Raw genomic sequence first — 21,284 nt, forward strand, 5'->3', positions numbered from 1 at the left:
GCCTGTGATCGTGCTCCGTTCTGTCCCTGCCCTCTCCTCGCTGCCGGCCCGGTGTCAGCCCCCAGAAAAAGGGCAATAAAGGCGAGTCTCTTAGTGTGGCTGGTCTCTGTTCTGTGTGGTCGCGTCCCGTCCTGCAGGGGGCGTGAGAGTCCTTCGAACGCTAAAGAGCTCGAGGGCCTAGAAGCCTGGCGCTGGGGCACCTCTGCTTTGGTGTTTTCGAACTCGAAACACAGCAAGGAATCGTGCGAGGCCCCGTGGCACGGAGAGAACATGTGCATGCTTGGAGGGAAGGATGCAGGACAGACACGTCTCTCCATGCTCTAGTCATTCTGTATCTTGGCCTTTACAGACAGACAGGGAAGGGAGGAAGAGCAAGGAAGGTTGCACGGAGGAGAGGAGTCTGGCTGGGAAGGGATAGGAGCCGAGCTTGCCCAAAAGGCCAAGAATATAAGAGTCAATATGAATCTTCCAGAATGGCTGCTGCATGGGGGTTGATGGTGTGGGGAGCGGTGAGGCGCTGGAGGGGAGGCTGTCAGTTTCCTGCAGCCTGGATTGTGAAGGCCCTCGCAAACCATCAGGCGTTAGGTTTCATTCTGTGATTTTATTTATTTATTCGACAGAGATAGAGACAGCCAGCGAGAGAGGGAACACAAGCAGGGGGAGCGGGAGAGAAAGAAGCAGGCTCATAGCAGAAGAGCCTGATGTGGGGCTCGATCCCATAACGCCGGGATCACGCCCTGAGCCGAAGGCAGACGCTTAACCGCTGTGCCACCCAGGCGCCCCCCAGGAGAGGTTCTTAATCAGAGATGGGGCAAGATTTTCCTGCAACTTTAGCTGAATGCACCCTCCACCCTCAGTTCATACGTTGAAGTCCTAACCCCTGGCACTTCATAAAATGACCTTATGTAGAAATAGAGTCATTGTAGGTGTAAACAAGATGAAGTCATACTGGAGGAGAGTGGACCTCTAATCTGATATGACTAGTGTCCTTATAAAAAGGGGGAATTTGGACTCACAGAAACGCACACAAGGAGAAACCGTGTGAACATAAAGACAGAGATGGGGTGGTGCATCTCTAAGCCAAGGAACACCAAAAATTGTCACAACCCACCAGAAGCTAGAAGAGAGGCATGGAACACATTCTCCTTCACAACCTTCAAAAGAAACCAACCCTAGCTTCTCTTGATCTTGGACTTCTATCCTCCAGAACCGAGGCAACAAATTCCTGCTGTTTAAGCCAGTTTGTGGTACTTTGTTATAGTAGCCCTAGGAAACTCATATAACACCCAAAAGACAGAGACACAGAGGATGTGACACTTTTAAGCAATCTAGCAGCCCAGAGAATACCCAGCTCAGACTCTGGGGGTGAGGGTGAGGAGCACTGGCCTGAGATGAATACCAGCCTCTCTTCCCATTCTCACTGGATTTAGCAGCGTCGTCTGGGAAGCCTTCACCCGAAGCCACCACACTCATCTGCCCCCGGTAATTTTCTGCTTTTGTAGTGAAAAAGTCCCATGTCTGGTCTCTCATGGGTCCTTCCTGATACTGCACTGGTTCCCTCTCGGAGAAGATGGAGATCAAAGACCACCAGTGCACCTTTGGAGATTTGCAAACTGACTCTGCCCATCTTGAAACTATCTTTCTTGTCCCCCAATTTGCCTCCAGCCTCTCTTCCCACTTGAACGGTAGCAGAGAGGAGGGTTAAATCAAGACTATAGGAAGAGAGAAATTGCTCTCCAACACACTTACTGTGTACCAAAAACATGCATGATGCTATTAAATTCTCACAACCACATGAGGTAAAAATTATGAGCTCCATTTTACAGATAAGGAAAGTGAGGCTTGAAGAGGCTAAGTCACACAATCAGTGAGTAGCAGAACTGGCATTCTAGCCCGTGGACTTCAAAGCTCTTTCATCCATCCCGCTGCACTCAGAGGCAGAACTCGCCAGGGTGCCCAACTCAAAGTGAGGCACGATTGGGGTTCAGCCAATGGGTTAAGCCATTCTAGAAGTTGAATTCCCAGCCTTCCTGCCGATCCCCCACCGGCAAAACTAGTCTCTTTAACCCTTGTTGTCCCATGCTGGAGCTCAGGAAACTGGGGTGCTGCGAAATATCCCAACTCCAGCAGGCGGCACTGTGAACCAAACGCCAGTCCCTGCGTGGGCGGTGCGCGGGGAAACCCGCAGGGCGGAGCCACAGGGAGTCGCCGGGGAACCACGCGTGGGGGCGTGGCCACCCGGGAAGAGGGCGTGTCTGCCACGCAAGCCCCGCCCCACCTCTTGGGTCTCGGCTCCAGGTGGGCGTGTCCCGAATTCTCTCTGGGAGAGACACGCGTGGGCCGCTCCCCTCTGGGAGGAGGGCCGCGGAGAAGGGTGAGGGTGTCGCTGGCGGCCCCTCCCCGTGCGGGCCACGTGGCGGGCGCGGGCCGAGCCCGGGGGAAAGAACTTGGCCCGTGGGGAGGTGGGGGGACCGAGGCGGCGCCAAGCTGAGCCGAGAGCTGCGGGGTTCAGAGCAGAGAGGCAGCGGCGGCGGTGGCGGCGGCGCCGAGAGGAGGGGAGGAGGCAGGCGGGCGCATGGGGCGCCCCGGCCCCGCCGGCAGCGCTCCCCCTCCCTCCCCGCCGCGCTGAACGCCCCCCAGGGCCGCGCCTCGAACCCCAGCCCCGAGGCCATGCCGGTCATGAAGGGGTTGCTGGCCCCGCAAAACACCTTTCTGGACACCATCGCCACCCGCTTCGACGGCACGCGTGAGTGGGGCGAGGCTGGGGCTGGGTGTTCGAGCTGGGGCCAAGTCAGCTTCGGCGCCGGCGCGGGTCTACTGGATGTGGTGAGACCCGAGGCAACGAGAGTGGAGTTGACGGTCTAGGAACTCCCGAAGCCGCGGGAAAGAAACAGGACTGGGAGTGCAGTGCGAAGGGAGGCGGGGAAAGGGCCAAGAGTGCGGGGGGCCAAGGTTGGGGGTGTGACTGGAGTCAGGAAAGGCTTTTTGTGCCGCAAAACGGAGGAGAGGCCTTGGCAGCCGCCGGCTCCCAGGCAGAGCTCTGCTGGGGGCGTGCGTGGGGGTATCCGAGACGCAGAGGTGGGACGAAGTGGTCAGGCGCTCTGGAGTCTACTTCCAGAAGGCTCCAGCATCTCCCTCCTCCAGGGGAAAAAAAAAGAAAAAAGAAAGAAGAAGAAAGAAAGAGAAAAAGATCAGACTTCAGCAGCACCTAGCTTGGATTAAGGTCACGCGCCCCCAAATCTTGGCGCGTCTGTGTCTGAGGGAGGTGAGGCAGGCGGAGGAGGGTGGTCCGTGTGACGGAAGGAACTCTCTGCGCGCCCACCCCCAGTTTGGATTCCAGGTTCAGCACCTTGGACAGCCACATTCCTCCTTCCCAGCCTCTTCTCCCGCCTTTCCCTTTCCCTACTTTGGAGAAGAGAGATCTCCCCCTGCCCCCTTCGGGCTCTCTGGCCAGTATCTGGAAAGTGGGGGGAGCGATACCCGCGGGCGGAAACCGAGCCGCCGGGGCCCTAGCCGCCTCCCCACTCTCCCCCCACAGACACCTCCCTTGTTTCCATAGCTCCCATCACCGGGGCAACGGGCCCTGGGATGGAAGAAGGAGGCTGCTGCCCAGGGCCCAGAGCCTCCCAGGCACCTTCAGTCCCCATCAGCCTCTCCACCCCCACACATTCAACCCTCTTAGCACCCTGCACTGGTGGTGTCTCAGGCCCCTTCCCCCAGCTGAGACTCTGCCCCTGGATGGCCCACAGAGCCCCCTGTGGCTTTTGCCCATTGGAGCCAGAGGAAGCCAGCTCAGGTTCTGCTCCTGGGATTGCTGGACTAAAATCTTCCTTGCCCAATATGCTGTCAGACTTTAGCACTGGGACAGACCCCCTGAAATTACCTAAAGATATGTTAAAAAAGAGGACCTTTCTTGGAAGGCAGAGAATGAGGACACTGCTCATCACTGTCTCCTTCCCCCAACAGAAGAGATTTGTGAGTTTGGATAATCTCCGTCTTCTGATTTCCTATCAATAAAATGGGTGTGATATCACCAGAATCTCTGCCCTGTCTACTCTCTAATAGAAGGACAGGATAGCGGTCGTGCATGTGTTTTGAAAGCTGTGGGAATGTGGGGGTATCGTTTTACTTTCTCAGTGTAGCACTTAGTATGTGCCAGGATTTGTTCTCCCCAGGTAACTCTTGTAACTTCCACAACAGCCATGTGAGGAAGATATATTATGCCCCACTTTGCAGATAAGAAAGCAGAGGCACAGAAGAGTTCATTAACCATTGTCCAAGGCTACAGTTGGAAAGTGGCGAGGTGTTGTGCTGCAGCCCATGACCTTACTACTGTAGCTCCCCTATAATAGCTTACCAGCTTGAAGGCAGGGGGAAGGACCGCATGACCTTTTTCAGCCAACCAGTGGTCCTTGTCCTGGTTCCAGGCCATCCTTAAGTCCTTGTCCTTTTGCTCTATCTCTTCTTACTCTCATTACAGAATATCCCAAAGGGAATCCAGGAATCACATGGAAGCCTGGGAACCTTCTGGCTCTGTGACCTCTGACCACAGCTTGGGGGAGGTACTGCCCACCTTGAAGCTAAGCTCCCCTCCTGGCCTTGACCTAACCTTGACCTCTTCTTCCCACAGACAGCAACTTCCTGCTGGCCAACGCACAGGGCCCACGGGGCTTTCCCATTGTCTATTGCTCTGACGGATTCTGTGAACTCACGGGCTACGGCCGCACTGAGGTCATGCAGAAAACCTGCAGCTGCCGTTTCCTCTACGGTCCAGAGACCAGTGAGCCAGCCCTGCAGAGGCTGCACAAGGCCTTGGAGGGCCATCAGGAGCACCGGGCTGAAATCTGCTTCTACCGAAAGGATGGTAAGGGGGCTTGGCCCGCCCTGCATCTCTGCGCAGATCCTGGGCCATACACAGGGTCCACTTGGCACGGTGGAAGCTTGGGTGCTGGTCCCACGCTACCACAAGCTGACTATGTGACATTGAGTGCATCCCTGACCCTCTCTAGGCCTTGCTTCTCCCATCAGGAAGGGAAGGAATCAGCTGACATGATCTCTGGCATTCTTTCCATCTCTAAACCTTTGCCAAGCCCTTTGACCATGCCCAGGAACCTTGGGTGATTCAGGGGGAAGGGGTACCAGGGGATGCTCACCCTCAACTTCCATTTTTCCACATCTGCAGGCTCGGCCTTTTGGTGCCTCTTGGACATGATGCCCATCAAGAATGAGATGGGAGAAGTCGTGCTTTTCCTCTTTTCCTTCAAAGACATCACTCAGAGTGGAGGCCCAGGACTTGGCTCCCCAGGAGGCCATGGGGACAGTAATCATGGTAACTGCAGGTCTGGGAAGGAGGCGTGAATGGTCAGAGGTCCTTGCTGAAGGTCACACAAGACGTCTTCCTACCTGGCCTCATGGGGTGTGCCCCTACTTATCTCTGCACCCTTCTTCCCAACAGAAAACTCCCTTGGCAGGAGGGGAGCCGGCTCGAGACTTCGATCTGCCAGGAGGCAGAGCCGTACGGTCCTACACCGGCTGACTGGCCACTTTGGCCGCCGGCGCCAGGGAGGCATGAAAACCAATAATGTGAGTCCTATCTCTGCCCCAACATCTCTCAGCTGTGATTCTGAGGCACCCTTGCTCATGTCTCCCTGTCTGTCTGATCTCCCTCCAGTGGCTTATTCCTCCCTCCACCCATTTCTAATGTACGACTCTCTGCTGTGTCCCATGTGCCCTCACATCTTTTTCCAACCCCATCTCCCTTGCTTCCTTAGATTGACATTACTTTACTCTGACAATGTCATAAGGGCAGGATCTAGCAGCAATTACATCACCCACCTCTGAATGATAGCGTTACCTCATGGGGGGGGGTGAAATCACAAACTGTGGTTCTAGGGAGAAAGACCCCATTGGGGTCCTGGTATCTAGCCCTAGGACCCTGAAAAAGCCATGGGATCAATTCTCCAACCCTCTGTGTAGTTTGTGGGGACTACAGAGAATGGGGTGTGCTGTGCCAGCCTCCTCATCTCAGGGATATCCTCATCCCCCACAGGGACCCCAGATTCCAAGTGAAACTTGAGGGAGAAGTTGGTGACCCCTGGGGGGGGGGTCTAAGGCATGTGCCTGATTTGTGATAACCTTCTCAAGCAGGGTGAAGGTCAAGCCTTATAAATACCCCCCACAAAACATGATTGATCAAAAGGGGGCCTGAGCAGTAGATTGGCAGAGAAAGGAAATGTCAGGCACCAGCCCCTGAACCCCTCTCGCACCTTCTATCTCCTCTCTTGGTCATGCCTGCAGCGCCACTCCCCCCTTCCCCCTCCCCTGCCTCTCCCTTCCCTAAGCTTTGGCTCCCCTTTCCCTTAAATGTCCCCAACCGCCACCCCTCTCCCCCTAGAACGTGTTTGAGCCAAAGCCATCAGTCCCCGAGTACAAGGTGGCCTCCGTGGGGGGGTCCCGCTGCCTCCTCCTCCACTACAGCGTCCCCAAGGCCGTGTGGGACGGCCTCATCCTCCTTGCCACTTTCTACGTTGCGGTCACCGTCCCCTACAATGTCTGCTTCCTGGGCGATGACGACACCCCCATCACTTCCCGACACACCCTTGTCAGCGACATCGCCGTGGAGATGCTCTTCATCCTGGGTCAGACCCTCTGCCCCACATACTCTGGCGGGTGGGCTGGGGGGACCCACTCATCCAAGCTTCACTCCAACCTGAGCCTGCAGGACCCAGACATTCAGAGCCCAACCATTTCTGGGTCTTTAAGTCCTAATGGTCCATGTGCCCTGAGCCCTGACCCCTTTAGCCTTTAGACCACTGCTCCCTAAAGAGCAGCCAGAAGTCCAACCTGTCTTCCTCATTCCTACCTCCAACTTCCTTCCGGGTCTCAGACTTGTTCCCAGCTTACTCAGTTCCTTGGCCCCTTAACCTGAGTTTCTAGGCCAAAGCCCCCTAGTAACAGCTTCTTGCACCCCCAGATATCATCCTGAACTTCCGCACCACCTATGTGTCCCAGTCCGGCCAGGTGGTCTCTGCTCCTCGTTCCATTGGCCTTCACTACCTGGCCACCTGGTTCTTTGTTGACCTTATTGCTGCTCTGCCGTTTGACCTGCTTTATGTCTTCAACATCACCGTGGTGAGTGACCCCTGTCCCACCCTGCAGCCCAGCCTCCCAAATTCAGCACAGCCTCTCCCATGAAGGGACCGAGCCCAACCCAGACTCAGCCCTTGCCATCCATCCATCCATCCATCCATCCATCCGCAAGTAGTTGTCAGGCACCTGCTGTGGGCAGAGCCCCATGCTAGCTGCTCAGAGGAGCTGGGAGGGTCTGTGCTCTTGGGGAGCTCGGCTCACAGTCACTGAGGGAAGCTGAGACAAATGAAAAGCTAACTAGGGCTACCAAGGCGGCGTTGGTCTGATGCCAAATGAGTGGTACTTTTCACATTTTTATTTAACAAACAACTGATGAGCATTTAGCTGTCTGCAAAGCACTGTGTGGAGCATGGTCACTGTGGGGAAAAGGGACAAGGATTCAGCCTCCAGGCAGCTAAGCTGGTGAGGGGGCAGGACTGTTGGAGGGGACAGCAGGAACAGAAGAGGTGAATGGAGATGAACATGGGGCCCAGGTATTGCTGGCAGCTGGGCCTGGAGCTAGCTGATCTCGGAGTTCCAGGCAGGAAAGTGGGCGTGCGTGAAAATGATCTGATGATCAGAAATTTAGCCAGCACCTGGGAGGCTAAAGCACCCCAGCTGGAAAAAGAAGGCTCAGGTGGTCTGGGAAGGATTCCTGAGGGAGTTAGAGCAGAGGTAGACCCTAGACAGAGAGCAGGATTTGGCTGGCAGGGGCTGGGGAGGGAGCATCTGGGGGGAGCATAGTAAGCCAAGACAAGGAGGTAGAGGCTGTGGGGCGGGTTTGGAGGCAGAGTGCCAGGACCTGGGTCCTCCCATCTCCCCAGGGACTGCCTGGAGATGCCCTGGGTGGTCAGCTCTGCACACAGCCAGCAGATAGTAGGTGCTGTCGAGTCCAGGGTGAGGGAGTCCCACCCTGTGTCCCCAGACTCCCTTGGCTGTTGGGTGGGGAGGTGGAGAGCAGTTTCCCTGTGCGCTCCTCTCTCTGCCACACTCAGCTATAGCAGGAAACCACCTACACGCAGCCGGATTTAACTAGCCGCCAACGGGCTGTGGGCCTCTTCTCCTGGCTGCGTACACGTGTGTGCACGCTCCCACACACGTGCATGTGTGTATGTCTGCCCTGAGGCTCTGGCCACTCTGAGCAGAGCTACCCACCCCTCCTTGTGAGCGCACTCTCCCATCCCATGCCCACCAGGCTGTGTCAGCGGCAGACAGCTGTTCTTGGGGAAAGGGAGAGCTGCAGAGAGGCCCCTGTCCCTCCTCCCAGGCAGTCTCCCTCCCCTGTACCTTCAGGACCACCTTTCATTTACTAAGTCCTTTCACACACATCATCCCACAGGAGTCTCACAGTAACCCCTCAAGGCAGATCCTCTTCTTCAGAGGTAGACACAAAGGCTCAGAGAGGTTAAGCGTCTTGCCGCAGGTCACACGGCTAGCAGTGGCAGGCAGGAGATTGGAACCAGGTCTCCAGACTCCTAGTCTATTCCTCATTCTATCATACCACCTCGCTTCCCAGGAACACAAGGCCCCCGAGGGGATGATGTGGCATAAGGGGAGATGAGGAGGAGCAGTGCTGGGCTGGAGGGAGGCAGAGCAAAGATAGAGGATGAGTAGGCACTGGCAGAGCTGTGGAGTGGAAGGAGCCAGGCCTGGGACATTCTGGTCCAAGGAGAAGGGGAGGAGGGCCCCAAGGGAGTGGGGCACAGGGGCAGGTGACTAGAGGCAGCCCTGAAGGATTCAAGTTTGGAGGCAGAAGCTCTGGGAGCTGGGGGCAGGCGTTAAGCCCTGGAGACGGTCCATGTGGGGGAAGCAGGGCCACCTCCTTTCCAGCTCCTTCACCTAAAATTAGAGAAAAGGACAGGAGGTGGCTCAGGAGCTGTATAGGGCCAAGACTATGGGGGATGCTCCTGGAGGCTTCTGGCAGGGCCTTCATACTAAGTTCCCCAGGCGCTACCCCAGAGCCCCCAGCCCTTGCTTCCAAGCATCCCCCTCCCAGCGTACCTTCTCATCACTAAAATTTGGAGGGCTAATTGAAGCATTAATGACCACAGTGAAAAGAGTCATAGTGGTAATATTAGTAACACTTACAGGCTGCTTACTAGTGCCGGTAGTTCCGTCAACCCCCACCCAGCCCCACAAGGGCTAAGACCTCAAAGCCTTCAAACTGAGACTCCCTCAGTTCCTGGTCTCCTTCCCTCAACATTCCAGCATGGTGCTCTCTGGGAACAGCTCCTAACCTTCCCCAGTCCCCAGGCCTCTTGCCTGTTCCCACTCTCCCTTGCTTTTCTGTGTCTCAAGGGATGGCTCCCCTCACAGATGCTCTCATTGCCGCCAGCCAGCTCTTGTCCATAGCTGATTGTGCCTAGGACTTTGGGGGCATCAAGCAGGGGCCAGAGATCATTCCCTACCTCTGACCAGGACTTGCTTTTTCACCAGCCTACGGTGCTAGAGGCAGCACGGCACAAAATGGACTTGGGTAGCCACTCAGATGGAAGTCCCAGTGTGTGACCTTGAGCAAATCACTAGCCTCTCTAAGCCTTAGTTTACTCATCTGCAAGCCGGGAACAATGATGATAATTGAACTGAAAGCGTGAGTTTTTCATGAGGATTATAAATGCTTAGCCCAGTGCCTGACACATATAGCAAGTACTTATATAAGCAAGCAAGTACGCATACAGTAAGTGTTAGCCTTTATTAGTGTTAGTATTATTCTCTCCTCGCTGCATTCCCCGGTCACTTTCTCAGGACAGCAGGGCCGTTTTTCCTGCCCCAGCTTCCCCTGGCTCCAGGGCATCTGGTGACAAGGTGCTGGGAGGGGCCGTGGGGGCTCCAAGGAGGTGTGCCTGCTGACAGCCTCCCCCACCGCACTCCCGCAGACTTCACTGGTGCACCTGCTGAAGACAGTGCGGCTGCTGCGGCTGCTGCGGCTGTTGCAGAAGCTGGAGCGCTACTCCCAGTGCAGCGCTGTGGTGCTCACGCTGCTCATGTCCGTCTTCGCACTCCTCGCCCACTGGATGGCCTGCGTCTGGTACGTCATCGGGCGCCGGGAGATGGAGGCCAATGACCCGCTGCTCTGGGACATCGGTGAGCCACCGACCCCAGGCTTTCACTGACACCCATCTGCCTGCCCTGCCCACCCAGGCCCCCACGCGGATGCGTTCCCCAGCACCACACCCACCACCCCAGAGGCTTCCCTCCATCCAACAAACGTGCATTGAGCTCCTTCCCGGTCAGGCGTGGGAGTACTGAGTTGAAGACCGGGGGTCTGCCTTGGGCTGACCTCACAGCCTAGCAGGGGAGCCAGACCAGGGACAGGCAATCAGAACAGTACAGGAAACACTCTGATGGTGGGGAGGGTGTTTGGGGCAGAGGGAGCAGTACCCTGCCTGGATCCTTTCAGTGGCTCTGCACTGCCCTCAAATCAAGTCCGCATTCGGTCCACACCCTGCATAGCCCTGCAGCCTTCTCTCTCCCCACCTGGCTTCCCTTTCTCCCCTGCGCCCTGTGCCGCAGCCACACTGGCCTCCATCCAGCTTTCTCACAACGGCCTTGAACATGTTTTCCTCTGGGGAATCCTCTCCCTCCCTTCTTCCTCTCAGTGACTATTCTATTCCTTGCAATGTCCACTAAAATGCTCTGTCCTGAGGGAGCCCTTCAGGAACCATACCCTCCCCCCCCAACTGGGTTGGCTCTCCCTAACCCATATGGCTCCTGGAATGCCCTATACGTCCCTTTTAGTAGCTCACTGCCCACCTGCAATTTATTGCAATTTATTTCATGTATATTTCCCCTCCAGACTGTAAGTTCCACCAGGGCAGAGAGAATGTCTGGCGGGTCAAGTGCCAGCACCCTGTACACGGGGTGCTCGATAAACTATTAGAGAGTTGGAAGGGCCCCCCTCAAACAGTCAGCAGCTCAGCAGCTTAGCCTTGGTTACTGCAACTGTAACCAGTTCACTGTGGGGAGTCCGAGGCCCGGGCTGCTCCTCACATTTCCTGTGCCTGCGGGTGCAAACCTCCCCTCGCCTCTGTAAATAGTTGCCCAAGGTCAAGCGCCGGCAGCTCAGGGAAAGCCAGCTCTCCACCCGTCAGGGCAGCTGCTCCTTGCCTCCCTCCACCCCCCAGGCTGGTTGCACGAGCTGGGCAAGCGGCTGGAGGAGCCCTACGTCAATGGCTCGGCGGGCGGCCCGTCGCGGCGCAGCGCCTACATCGCTGCCCTCTACTTCACGCTGAGCAGCCTCACCAGCGTGGGCTTCGGCAACGTGTGCGCCAACACCGACGCGGAGAAGATCTTCTCCATCTGCACCATGCTCATAGGCGGTGAGGCCGGGCCTGCCAAGCCCCGGGGTGGCCCTGCTAAGCCCAGCGTGCAGATGGGGAAACGGGCTCAGAGAAGGCAAGATGTCCACCCACGGCCAGACAGTCGCGCATTCATTCATAGCCGTTTCCTCAGCATCTACTACATGCTGGCCCTGGGGGGCATGCCACAAAAAAGGCGTAGCCTCTTGCCCAGGGGATGGGAAACCCAAGTTCACGACCTAGTTGGGGGGGAGGGGGCAGGAGAGGAGCATCAGGTCTGGCCCCTCCCTGCCCCCACCCAAGCCCAGTGGCTCTCCTGCCCCACCTTCCCCCGGAAGCCAGAGCCGTGGAAGGCAGGGTGGGTTCGGGGGCGCAGGAGGAGGCGGAGGGGGGCCGTCCCTCACGGGCTGCCCGCTGCCGCCGCTGCAGCGCTGATGCACGCCGTGGTGTTCGGGAACGTGACGGCCATCATCCAGCGCATGTACTCGCGCCGCTCGCTCTACCACAGCCGCATGAAGGACCTCAAGGACTTCATCCGCGTGCACCGCCTGCCGCGGCCGCTCAAGCAGCGCATGCTCGAGTCCTTCCAGACCACGTGGGCCGTCAACAGCGGCATCGACGCCAACGAGGTAGTGCGCGGGGCTTCCGCAGCGGGAAAGGGGCCGCCGCCCCTCTGGGTCTGGAATGGAGGCCCGCGGGGACCCGGGAGGCGAGGGGCCGCTCGCGGGGACACACACCCACCCGAATCCACCTCCCTTTCCCTTTGCACTAGAGAGTACGGGAGCTGAAAGGGAGCTCAGGCCTCAGCCAATGCCATCCTCCCCTCAGCCCGCATTTCCTGGGGGCTTGCTTTGGGCCAGCGCCTGTGCTGGACACAGGGAGCTCAGAGATGGGGACACACAACCCTTGCCCTCAGGGAGTCACCAGTGGGGTGAGGGACGCAGACAGGTAAATAATTAGGCAGTGACTAGGACTCTGCCGGAGGGATGGTGGTGCAGTGAGGGGACATTGTGTCTGGGCGTAGAGGAGTCAGGGAAGGTGGCACAGAAGGGCGGTCGTTGTCAAGGGCAAGAAGGAACTCAGCCTGCTACCAGAGGCCATTCCAGGCCGAAAGAGCATTAGGAACACAGGTCCGGAAACATTGACGCAAAAGAGCAGGGCGAGTTCGGGGAACTGAAAGTCCTTCAGTGAGCCTTCAGGACCGGGTGTGTGAGTGCTGTGGAGGGAGGAGGGAGACAGGAGTGCAAGAGACAGGGCTGGGGAGGCGGGCCAGCCCAGCTCATGGATGGCCTTGAATTTAGATTTTATCCTGCAAAACTTTTAGGCTGGTGAGTGGTCTGGGGCTCTAGGAGGTGTTTCGGAGAGTAGGAGCCATGGGACCTGATGATCAGGCGGTTGCAGGAGAGGAGCTCAGAATGAGTCCCAGGTTCCTGTTTGGGCAAAGGTGTGTGATGGAGCCATCACAGGAGGAAGGCTGGACTTAGGGGTGAAAATGAAAGTCCAGAATTAGGCCAGGATGAAGGTGTGGGGCTTCTGGGAGATCCAGGTGGGGGCTGCTCCACAGGTAGATGAAAATACAGGTCTAGACCCATACGCGGGAGTAGAGAAGTCATGGAGCTGGTTGTCACGATGCAGGAAGAGTGCGGGAAGTTAGAAGAGGAGCCTGGGGAGGAAATGGGGACAAGAGGGAGAGGTCAGCAAGCCGAAGTGGCCTAGGGGCTCCATAAGATGAGGATGGATCTGTGAACATAAAGTTTGGTTCCTTGAAGGCCATTGGTAATGTTCAAGGTCTACTGTAACCCTGCATCTTTACAGATGAGGATACGGAAGCCCAGAGAGAGCAAATGGATTGCCCCACATCCACAGGGATTTAGGGGCAGAGCTGACCTAGTTTCCTGACTCCTGGTTGAAAGGCTGACCCACCAGGGCTGGTCCTTGTATGGGGTTGAGCAACCAGGACATGTGAGTGACCACTGCATGTAGTCATGGGCAGTGGACAGACAGGAAGAGACTTAGTCTCTGCTCCAGAACTTGGGTTAGGAGGTCCACACACAAGCAAAAATGAGGTTTGACACACACAGGTCTTCCTGAAGGTCAGAAATGGGTCACTTCGAAGCAAAGGGCAAGTTGGAGCTCTCCCCTTGGAGACAGCTCAGCACATTTGTAGATCTCAAGTAGCAGCTGTAGGGGGATGGCCAGAATGACCTATGCCCCTTATGCAGTTACTGCGTGACTTCCCAGACGAGCTGAGAGCTGACATCGCTATGCACTTGAATCGGGAGATCCTGCAGCTGCCGCTGTTTGGAGCGGCAAGCAGGGGCTGCCTGCGGGCCCTCTCCCTGCACATCAAGACCTCGTTCTGCGCTCCAGGCGAGTACCTGTTGCGCCGTGGGGACGCCCTGCAGGCACACTACTACGTCTGCTCCGGCTCGCTTGAGGTGCTCCGAGACAACATGGTGCTGGCCATCCTGGGTGAGGATCCCACCGCCACCTACCGCCTACCCCAGAACCTTGCCCCAGAGGCCTTGGGTGTGGTCAGGAATCTAGGGTCTGGGTTACCCCTAATGGATATGTGGAATTCCTGCTGAGGAGTGCTCTTTCCTGGTCCCTTCACCCTACTGCCATCCTCTTTCAACCACATCTTTGGACTCTCCCCTGATCCCACTGGCCATCAACCCATCAACCCTCCCCCAGTGACTCTCCCCCAACTCAATTGGTCCTTTCCCACTGCACCATCTCCCAACTCCATTGACCCTTCCCACTGACCCTCAGCTCCATTGACTTTTACCCTTTTACTGACCGCTCTGGCCATTCTTCACCAATCATCCAGCTCCACTGATTATACTGACATCCCCCATTGACTGTCTCCCAACTTCATCCGTCATTCTCCACTGACTTTTTCCCAACTCCATGGATTATTTCCACCAATCCTATTGATTGATCCATCTTCGACCACCCTTCAAACACACTGACCATCCGTCAAATCCATTGACCACCTCCTGCTGATATCCTCTTGGTCCCTCTGCCCCAGCTGACTGTCCCCATCCCTTACCCACAGGGAAGGGGGACCTGATTGGGGCAGATATCCCTGAGCCGGGGCAGGAGCCTGGGTCAGGGGCAGGCCCAAGCTGCGTGCTGAAGACCAGCGCTGACGTGAAGGCACTGACCTACTGTGGCCTGCAGCAGCTGAGCAGCCGAGGGCTGGCTGAGGTCCTGAGGCTCTATCCTGAGTACGGGGCTGCCTTCCGGGCTGGCCTGCCCCGGGACCTCACCTTCAACCTGCGCCAGGGCTCTGACACCAATGTATGTAGACCCCCTATGGCCTCTATCTCCTCTGAGGTCCCCTCCTTCAGAGCAGACCTCCCCCAGCCCAAGAAAGCCTCACACATCTCCTCCCCCCCTGAGAAAATCGTTTCTCAATCCCAGGCACCCCTTCCATTGTCCCTTCCATGCTTAACATCTTCCACCCCCACCTGACCCTTCTCCATTGGCCATCACCCAACCCCATGGACCATCTCTCACCACTTCTACTTCCAACTCCTCTGACCCATCATCTTCTGTTGGCCACCCCTCAGCCTCACTCCAGACTCCTCAGAGGGCCCTCACTTTGGACACAGTCCCCCCTCCCCCCCACCGTGGGCTCCTCCTCTGTCAAATCCCTCTCTGAACTGGGGCATCATCCCCTGGGTTTCCTCTTCCGCACTCACCAAATGTGTCCTGAGCCCGTTTTGGCTTAGGCTCTGGGCCTTTGTCTTTCACTGCTTTTCAGATGGACTTTACCACTCAGACGTCTCTGAGTTGGAGTTGGAAGTATCTCTGACTCCATTGCACAGAAAGGCCCCACATTCTCAGAGCCCACAGCACTGATGGGTGGGACTAGGAAGAGCTGCAGCAGGGGAGGGGGGAGGTGTGAGTCAGCTTGAACCCCCCTGTGTCCCTGCAGGGCCTCAGCCGCTTTTCCCGGTCTCCTCGCCTCTCCCAGGTAACACCACCTTCCTGGGTAGGGATGACGTTGCATGGGGGAGAGTCTGGGAGCTGGGGGCACCTTTCCTTGGCTCCTTTGCTGCAGGGAGAAGGGAGGGGGAGGGGGAGCAGCAAATGCCAGTGAAGGCCGTTGTTTAATGAAGGGGCCTATTGTTCACTGTCCTGACATCAGCTGCCCTCTGCCCACAGCCCCGCTCGGAAAGCCTTGGCTCCTCCTCAGACAAGACCCTGCCATCCATCACGGAGGCTGAGACTGGGGTGGAGTCTGGGGGTGGTTCTAGGCCCCGCCGGCCCCTCCTGCTGCCCAACCTCAGCCCAGCACGACCCCGGGGCTCCCTGGTCAGCCTCTTGGGCGAGGAGCTGCCCCCATTCTCAGCCCTTGTCTCCTCCCCTTCCCTGTCCCCAACCCCTTCTCCTGCCTTGGCTGGCCGGGGCCACAGCCCCTCCCCTCATGGCCCCCCAAGGGCCTCTGCTGCCTGGAAGCTCCCCCAGCTTCTCATTCCCCCACTGGGAACCTTTGGACCTCCGGACCTCAGTCCCCGGTGAGACGCCAGCCTCCCCTGCCTTCCCCATACCCCTGCTGGCTTCCAGAACCTTCTCTGGGCTCTGTCCCCAGCATTCCAACCAGTGCTCGTCCAGTGCTCATCCTGTCTCTGCCCCATCTGCCCATCCGCCCTTCCTGATCCACCACACTTGCAACCCCACCCCCTTTGACCACTGCTCCTCCCCAGCTCCTTGGCACTGCTGTCCCCAGTTACCCTCTGCCTGCTCTGCTCTGGCCCTTGCCCTCTCCCCATGGGACTGATGACCGCTGCCCCCATCCCAGGATAGTGGATGGCATTGAGGATTCAGGAAGCACAGCGGAGGCCCCTACGTTCCGGTTCAGCAGGAGACCTGAGCACCCTCGGCCCTGCTCACAGGCCCCTCCTGCAGGTAAGGGCCAGCCGCAGGCTTCACCTCTCAGTCACCTTTTCACCCGCCATCCACCCGTCCCTTCATCCACCTATTCCACGTGTCGTAAGGGCTGACCATGCGCTGGGCTCTGTGCTGGGCGTATGCAGATAAATGAGACCTGGCCTCCATCCTTAGCGAGCTCCCAATCCAGCGCGGGACACAGCGGTGTCCTCGGATAAATGACTCCAGAACAGGGTGTTAAGTACCATAACTGAGACAAGAACAAGTCTCGAGATAGGAGAAGAGGGCACCCCTAACTCTCCTTCTTAGAGAAGGGGATGCTTGTGGGGGGTCTTAAAGGTTGGGTAGGAGTTTGAGAGGCGGAGCAAGGAGTTGCTGGAAGGCATAAAGGCAGGAGAGAAGAGCATACTGTGTTTAGGTGCTAAAGAGAAGCTTCTGTGTATAGAGCTGAGACAGGGGTGGGAGGAAGGGGCTGGGGAAGTTATAGGGCCTGGAAACCATCCCGAAGAGTCTGGGTTTCCCATCATCCTGAGCCCAGAGCTCCCTATCCCCTTGTTCTCTGCCTGCCCAGCAACAGGAGGGGACCCAGCCCAGGCTGCAGACTCATGCTCTCGCACTCACCCTGCATCCCTTCACCCCATTCTGCCGGCAGGGACCAGGCCCAGCCAGGAACTGGCCACTGAGGCTGAAGAGATGAAGGAGAAGGTCTGCAGGCTCAACCAGGAGGTAGGTTGGGGCTGGCTCTTCCCCTCCGACCTTGGAAAAGAGCATCTTGGGAGATGTGCCTCATAGAAGAGCATTTCAGGATTTAGAGCCAGAGTCCTGAGTTCACATACTCACACTAGCTGGGTGACCTTAGGCAGGTCCCACAATGACCCTGAACTTCCATTTCCTTGTCTAAAAATGGGGAAAAGAGTATGTTTTTGCCGGAGTTGTGAAGGATGAGATAAGAGCGCGCCCATGCCTGGCCAGTCCTTGGCCCGCTGTAAGCACTCAGTGACTGCTGCTTCTGCTCCTTCCCAGCTGCTTCAGGTCCTCCTGCCTGTAAAGAAAGCCTCTCCTCCCTCCACCACCGTGGGGTTCTCTCCTTTAGGGACCTGCCCCCTACCAAGTCCTTCTCCTCACTCCAGCCCTGGGAAGTGGACGCTCAGCAAACGTAGGGGGCAGAGGACAGGGAGGCGGAGAGGCCTTCAGCCCTGGGAGAGCTGGATCCTGATGTCTGAACCCTGGTCAGGAAGAGCCCAGATCTTGTATGGCAAGACTCTGCCTCTCTCTGCCTCCTCCCTGGGGATCTCTGAGCTGTCACCAGGGCACTGCCAGGCCCAACCCTTTGGGAGTGGACCTTCCCTGGGTTCTGATAAACATCAGAGGCATCCCAGGAGGACAGCCGCTGGGCTGGGCGGGGACCTGGGGCTGGGGGCGGGACCAGGCCCCGGTTCAGCCAGATGGAGGGCCAGTCCTGCCTGGGTCACAGTTCTAGGCTGGTGGTTCTCACACAAGAGTGTCTGTGGGCACCGTTAAGATGCAGATTCCTGAGCCTCACCCAATTTGGAATGTCTGGGGTGGGGCCCAGGAATCTGCATTTCGACAAGTTTCTCAGTTGATTTTTACTCCCTGAAATTTGCAAAGCCCTGAATAGACACACTTGAGTGTGTGTGCTGGGATCACCTGAGACTAAGCCTGTGTCTGTCACCTCCAGCTTTGTGGCCTCTTCAAGGCCCATTTTTCTGTCTCTTGTAAAAGTGAGGCAGGGGAGGGGGGTGTGTAGCAATAGCCGATGTCCCAAATCCTTTTTGGAAAGAGGCTGAGTGTTTACATCTTGACAAAGATAACCCCTGCCCTGCCTTTTTCTGGGGATGGCGGTGAATAGCAGTGGCTGGGAGAGAGTTTTGTAAACTGGGGGTGGGGGTGTGTGTGCACGTAGGAGAGCCGTGGTTGCTGTGGCACCTGGGGAACCATTTGTTATGTTTTCAACAGATCTCCCGACTCAACCAGGAAGTGTCTCAGCTGAGCCGGGAGCTTCGACACATCATGGGCCTGCTACAGGCCAGGCTGGGTCCTCCGGGCCACTCAGTAGCCTCGGCTCGGCCCCCAGACCTTCCTGGTCCCCAGCTGAGGCCTCCGCGCATTTCTCCCTATCTATCTGGACCACCGCCTAGCCTCCAGGATACTACTCTCGCTGAGGTCCACTGCCCAGCCAGTGTGGGGACAGCAGAGATGGGGGCCACCCCCCCCAACCTGAGACCCCCCGCGCTGTCCCCCTACCCCTCAGAGCCTGAGTCTCTGGGACCCTCCCCATTGCCAGAGGCCTCACCTCCGACCCCAAGCCTCGTGCGGCAGAGCTTTCGGTCCAGGCCAGACACGTTCCACTGACCCAGGCCCTGGGCCCAGGCCTGTCTGGGGTGGGCCCTGCTGCCTGCCCTCCAGGGAGGGGCTGGGCCCCTTGGCCTCCTGCCTTGGGTCAGCAGCCACCAGCTGGTCTGGTTGGCTCTGCATTCTCTGGACTTTTTTACAAAGCCTGGTCATTTCTGACCCTGTTCCCTTTTCCAAACCTTCCCCTGTCCTTCCCCTCTGTGAGGGGAGCCACGTGAGGCTGTGGAACCCAAGAGGCATGAGACGGAATGCAGTGCCGATTCGGCCGGGCAGATGACATGTCCTGCTTTCTCCCCAGGACCCGGAGGCAGGTAGGTATGGGGGAACATCGGGGGCTCAGGGAGGGTCCCAAATCCAGCACAGGAACTAAAAGCTGAGGCAAGAGCAGGCAGGATCTTGGTGTCGAAGGCAAGAGGGACAGATTGCAGATTCCACTGCAGAGATAGCTTCGTGATATTGTGAGGCCTTCTGTCCCAGCTCTGCCCCCACCCCCACCCCCCACCGTCCCCTGGGCCCTGCTAGAGACCTTGGAAGCAGTGTCACCTTGAGAGGGATAGGTTTGAGATGGCTGGCATCCGAGCAACCCGAGACTCCTTAGACCTCCCACTACCAGCCCAGGCTGAAGGGGCTCACCTCATTCATCAGCCCACACAGGAAACAAACGATGACCCCCGGATATGTAGTCTTCAGTTCCCATGGCTTTTTTTTTTTTTTCCAAAATATGAATGAGTTGCCAGCACTAAAAATCAGGAGAGTTCACATAAATATCCAGATATTCCAATTTCTCTAAAAGAATGTGGGGAGTTCTGGCAAATCCTGGGCCAACATTCCACCTGGCAATAATCAACTTGTGTTGAGTGGCCACTGTCCTCTTGAGATCATCTCCTGACACCTGGCTAGCTTCCCTCATTTGAATTCTTTGGTCTCTGTAGGTATTTGGGTTTGTAATTCCTGCCTTAAAGTGTCCTCCCAGGTTCCTCTACTCTAGCAGATGCTTTTTGGGCCCAGCAATGTCTATTTCTACCCCTGGGCCAGGGCCTGTCAACATCTCTGTTTCTGTCTTTCTGCAGGCTGTCACTGAAGGTGGTCTCTTCTGCTGCCAGCAACTTGAAACAGTCCCCACAGCACTCTCTATCCCTCCCCCTGCACCAGACCTCAGCCAAGCCTGTTCTTCCCACATCCAACACGGTCTCACTCAGGGCCCTGACTTCTCACAAACCCACCCTGGTTTCCAACTCTCCCTTACCACCCAACACCCAGGGCTCACTTTTGGATAGGAAATAAATGCTTTATTTTTGTAGTTGTTGGCTCTGGATGTTTCTGGGGGCTGGTCTGAGAGCCCCAGGGTTTTGGAGGAGCCTATGGGGCAGTTACTCCCCACCACACCCCAGGGCCCTGTTGCTGTCTCTAGGAAGGGCAAAGGCGCCAAGCAATCCACCTGGCACCACATTCACGCCACCAAAGGCCCCAGGGATGAGGTAGAAACCTTAATGAGTCGCTGTGGGCCCCTTATGTCCCCTCCTCCCCCTACCCATCACAGCCACAGATTCAGACACAGTATGTGAGAGGGACAGAGTCCCTGCCCAGGCCCACCTCCAGCCCTGGAAAAGGAGCCCATGGGACTCCCCACTGATGCTGTATAAATGATCCTGTACCTGTTGCAGGCTAGGTACATCAGGGGCTGGGGAAAGAGCTTGTCACTAGCCACGAACCTGCTAGGAATTCCACTCAGCCCTCTCTCCTTTGCTCTCCTAAGCGTCTCTTCCCTCTTAGCTTTAACTTCTCAGATGATCACCGCAGAGGCGCAGGGGTGGGGAGATGGGGGTTACAGATATCGTTAGAAAGAAGCACCCTGGTGACCAGATGGAACTAGGTGTGGGCACTTTTATGGCACGCTGTCCCAGACAGGTTGATTCTCCAGCTCAGACTCCAAAGTATGATTGGTGTTAGTGGGTGTCACAGGAACAATGCCCACAGCGTCTCTGGCCTGAGCTTTGATTCCATACAGGTTTTGAGTAGTGTTCCCGGGAGTGGGACACAAAGGCAGAAGAGACACCAGTCCGTGTTGGGGGATGGGGGTGGGCGGAGATAGAAGTGATCCTAATTCATATTGAGGGAAGGAAAAAAATAGAAAAATAGAAATAGTCCTGATCCATATGGAGGTCAAGGTGGGGGAGGCAAACAGAAGTGGTTCTAATCTGTATTTATGGAGGGGGAGAGCCAAAGCAGAAGTGGCCCAGCTCTGTTTTTGGCATCAGAGACAAGAGCTGGTTTTGGTTGGAGGTGGGGGGAGGCAGAGGTAGAGGTGATCCCGGTGTGTCTTGGTGTCCAGCCAAAGAAGGAGGGTCTTGGTTTATGGCTGACAAGTGGCAGGAGCTCTCCCTTTGATCTCACCCAGTAGCCTCCAGAGAACCCTCCCTATAGCACTTCCATCACTTTCGCAGTCCCAGAAGGTCCCCCACAGTCGGGCTCCCCCGAGCTGACTTGGCCCGAGAACGTGCAGACAAAGTGCAGACAGGGGCTTCTCCAGTTTAGCCGGACATGTGCGTATTCATTCACACCATATTTTTCCTTTTCCAATTCTGC

General features: G+C 56.9%; 1 protein-coding gene across 1 annotated transcript; it reads left to right on the forward strand.

Annotated features, from left to right (window-relative positions):
* The first annotated feature begins 2,670 nt into the window (after positions 1-2,670).
* Positions 2,671-19,998, forward strand: KCNH4 (potassium voltage-gated channel subfamily H member 4). Its single transcript, XM_045781726.2, has 17 exons — positions 2,671-2,746; positions 4,631-4,864; positions 5,183-5,329; positions 5,456-5,583; positions 6,395-6,638; positions 6,974-7,131; positions 10,005-10,212; positions 11,253-11,447; positions 11,856-12,055; positions 13,649-13,898; positions 14,485-14,729; positions 15,370-15,408; positions 15,600-15,952; positions 16,237-16,343; positions 16,978-17,051; positions 18,303-19,009; positions 19,769-19,998. Exons 1-16 carry the CDS (start codon positions 2,671-2,673, stop codon positions 18,696-18,698), a joined length of 3,054 nt encoding a protein of 1,017 aa, XP_045637682.2. The 3' UTR covers positions 18,699-19,009; positions 19,769-19,998.
* Positions 19,999-21,284: the final 1,286 nt, after the last annotated feature.

This window comes from Ursus americanus, chromosome 23 (assembly GCF_024610735.1).
Source record: "Ursus americanus isolate L20-20 chromosome 23, mUrsAme1.1.p, whole genome shotgun sequence".
NCBI lineage: Eukaryota > Metazoa > Chordata > Mammalia > Carnivora > Ursidae > Ursus > Ursus americanus.

What these genes read in the sequence shown, in the direction of transcription:
- KCNH4 (XM_045781726.2), top strand. Translation starts at nt 2,671, where the DNA reads ATGCCGGTCATGAAGGGGTTGCTGGCCCCGCAAAACACCTTTCTGGAC. An exon ending in CCATGGGGACAGTAATCATG is followed by an intron (nt 5,330 to 5,455) that starts GTAACTGCAGGT and finishes TCTTCCCAACAG; the next exon opens with AAAACTCCCTTGGCAGGAGG. An exon ending in GCGGCATCGACGCCAACGAG is followed by an intron (nt 12,056 to 13,648) that starts GTAGTGCGCGGG and finishes CCCCTTATGCAG; the next exon opens with TTACTGCGTGACTTCCCAGA.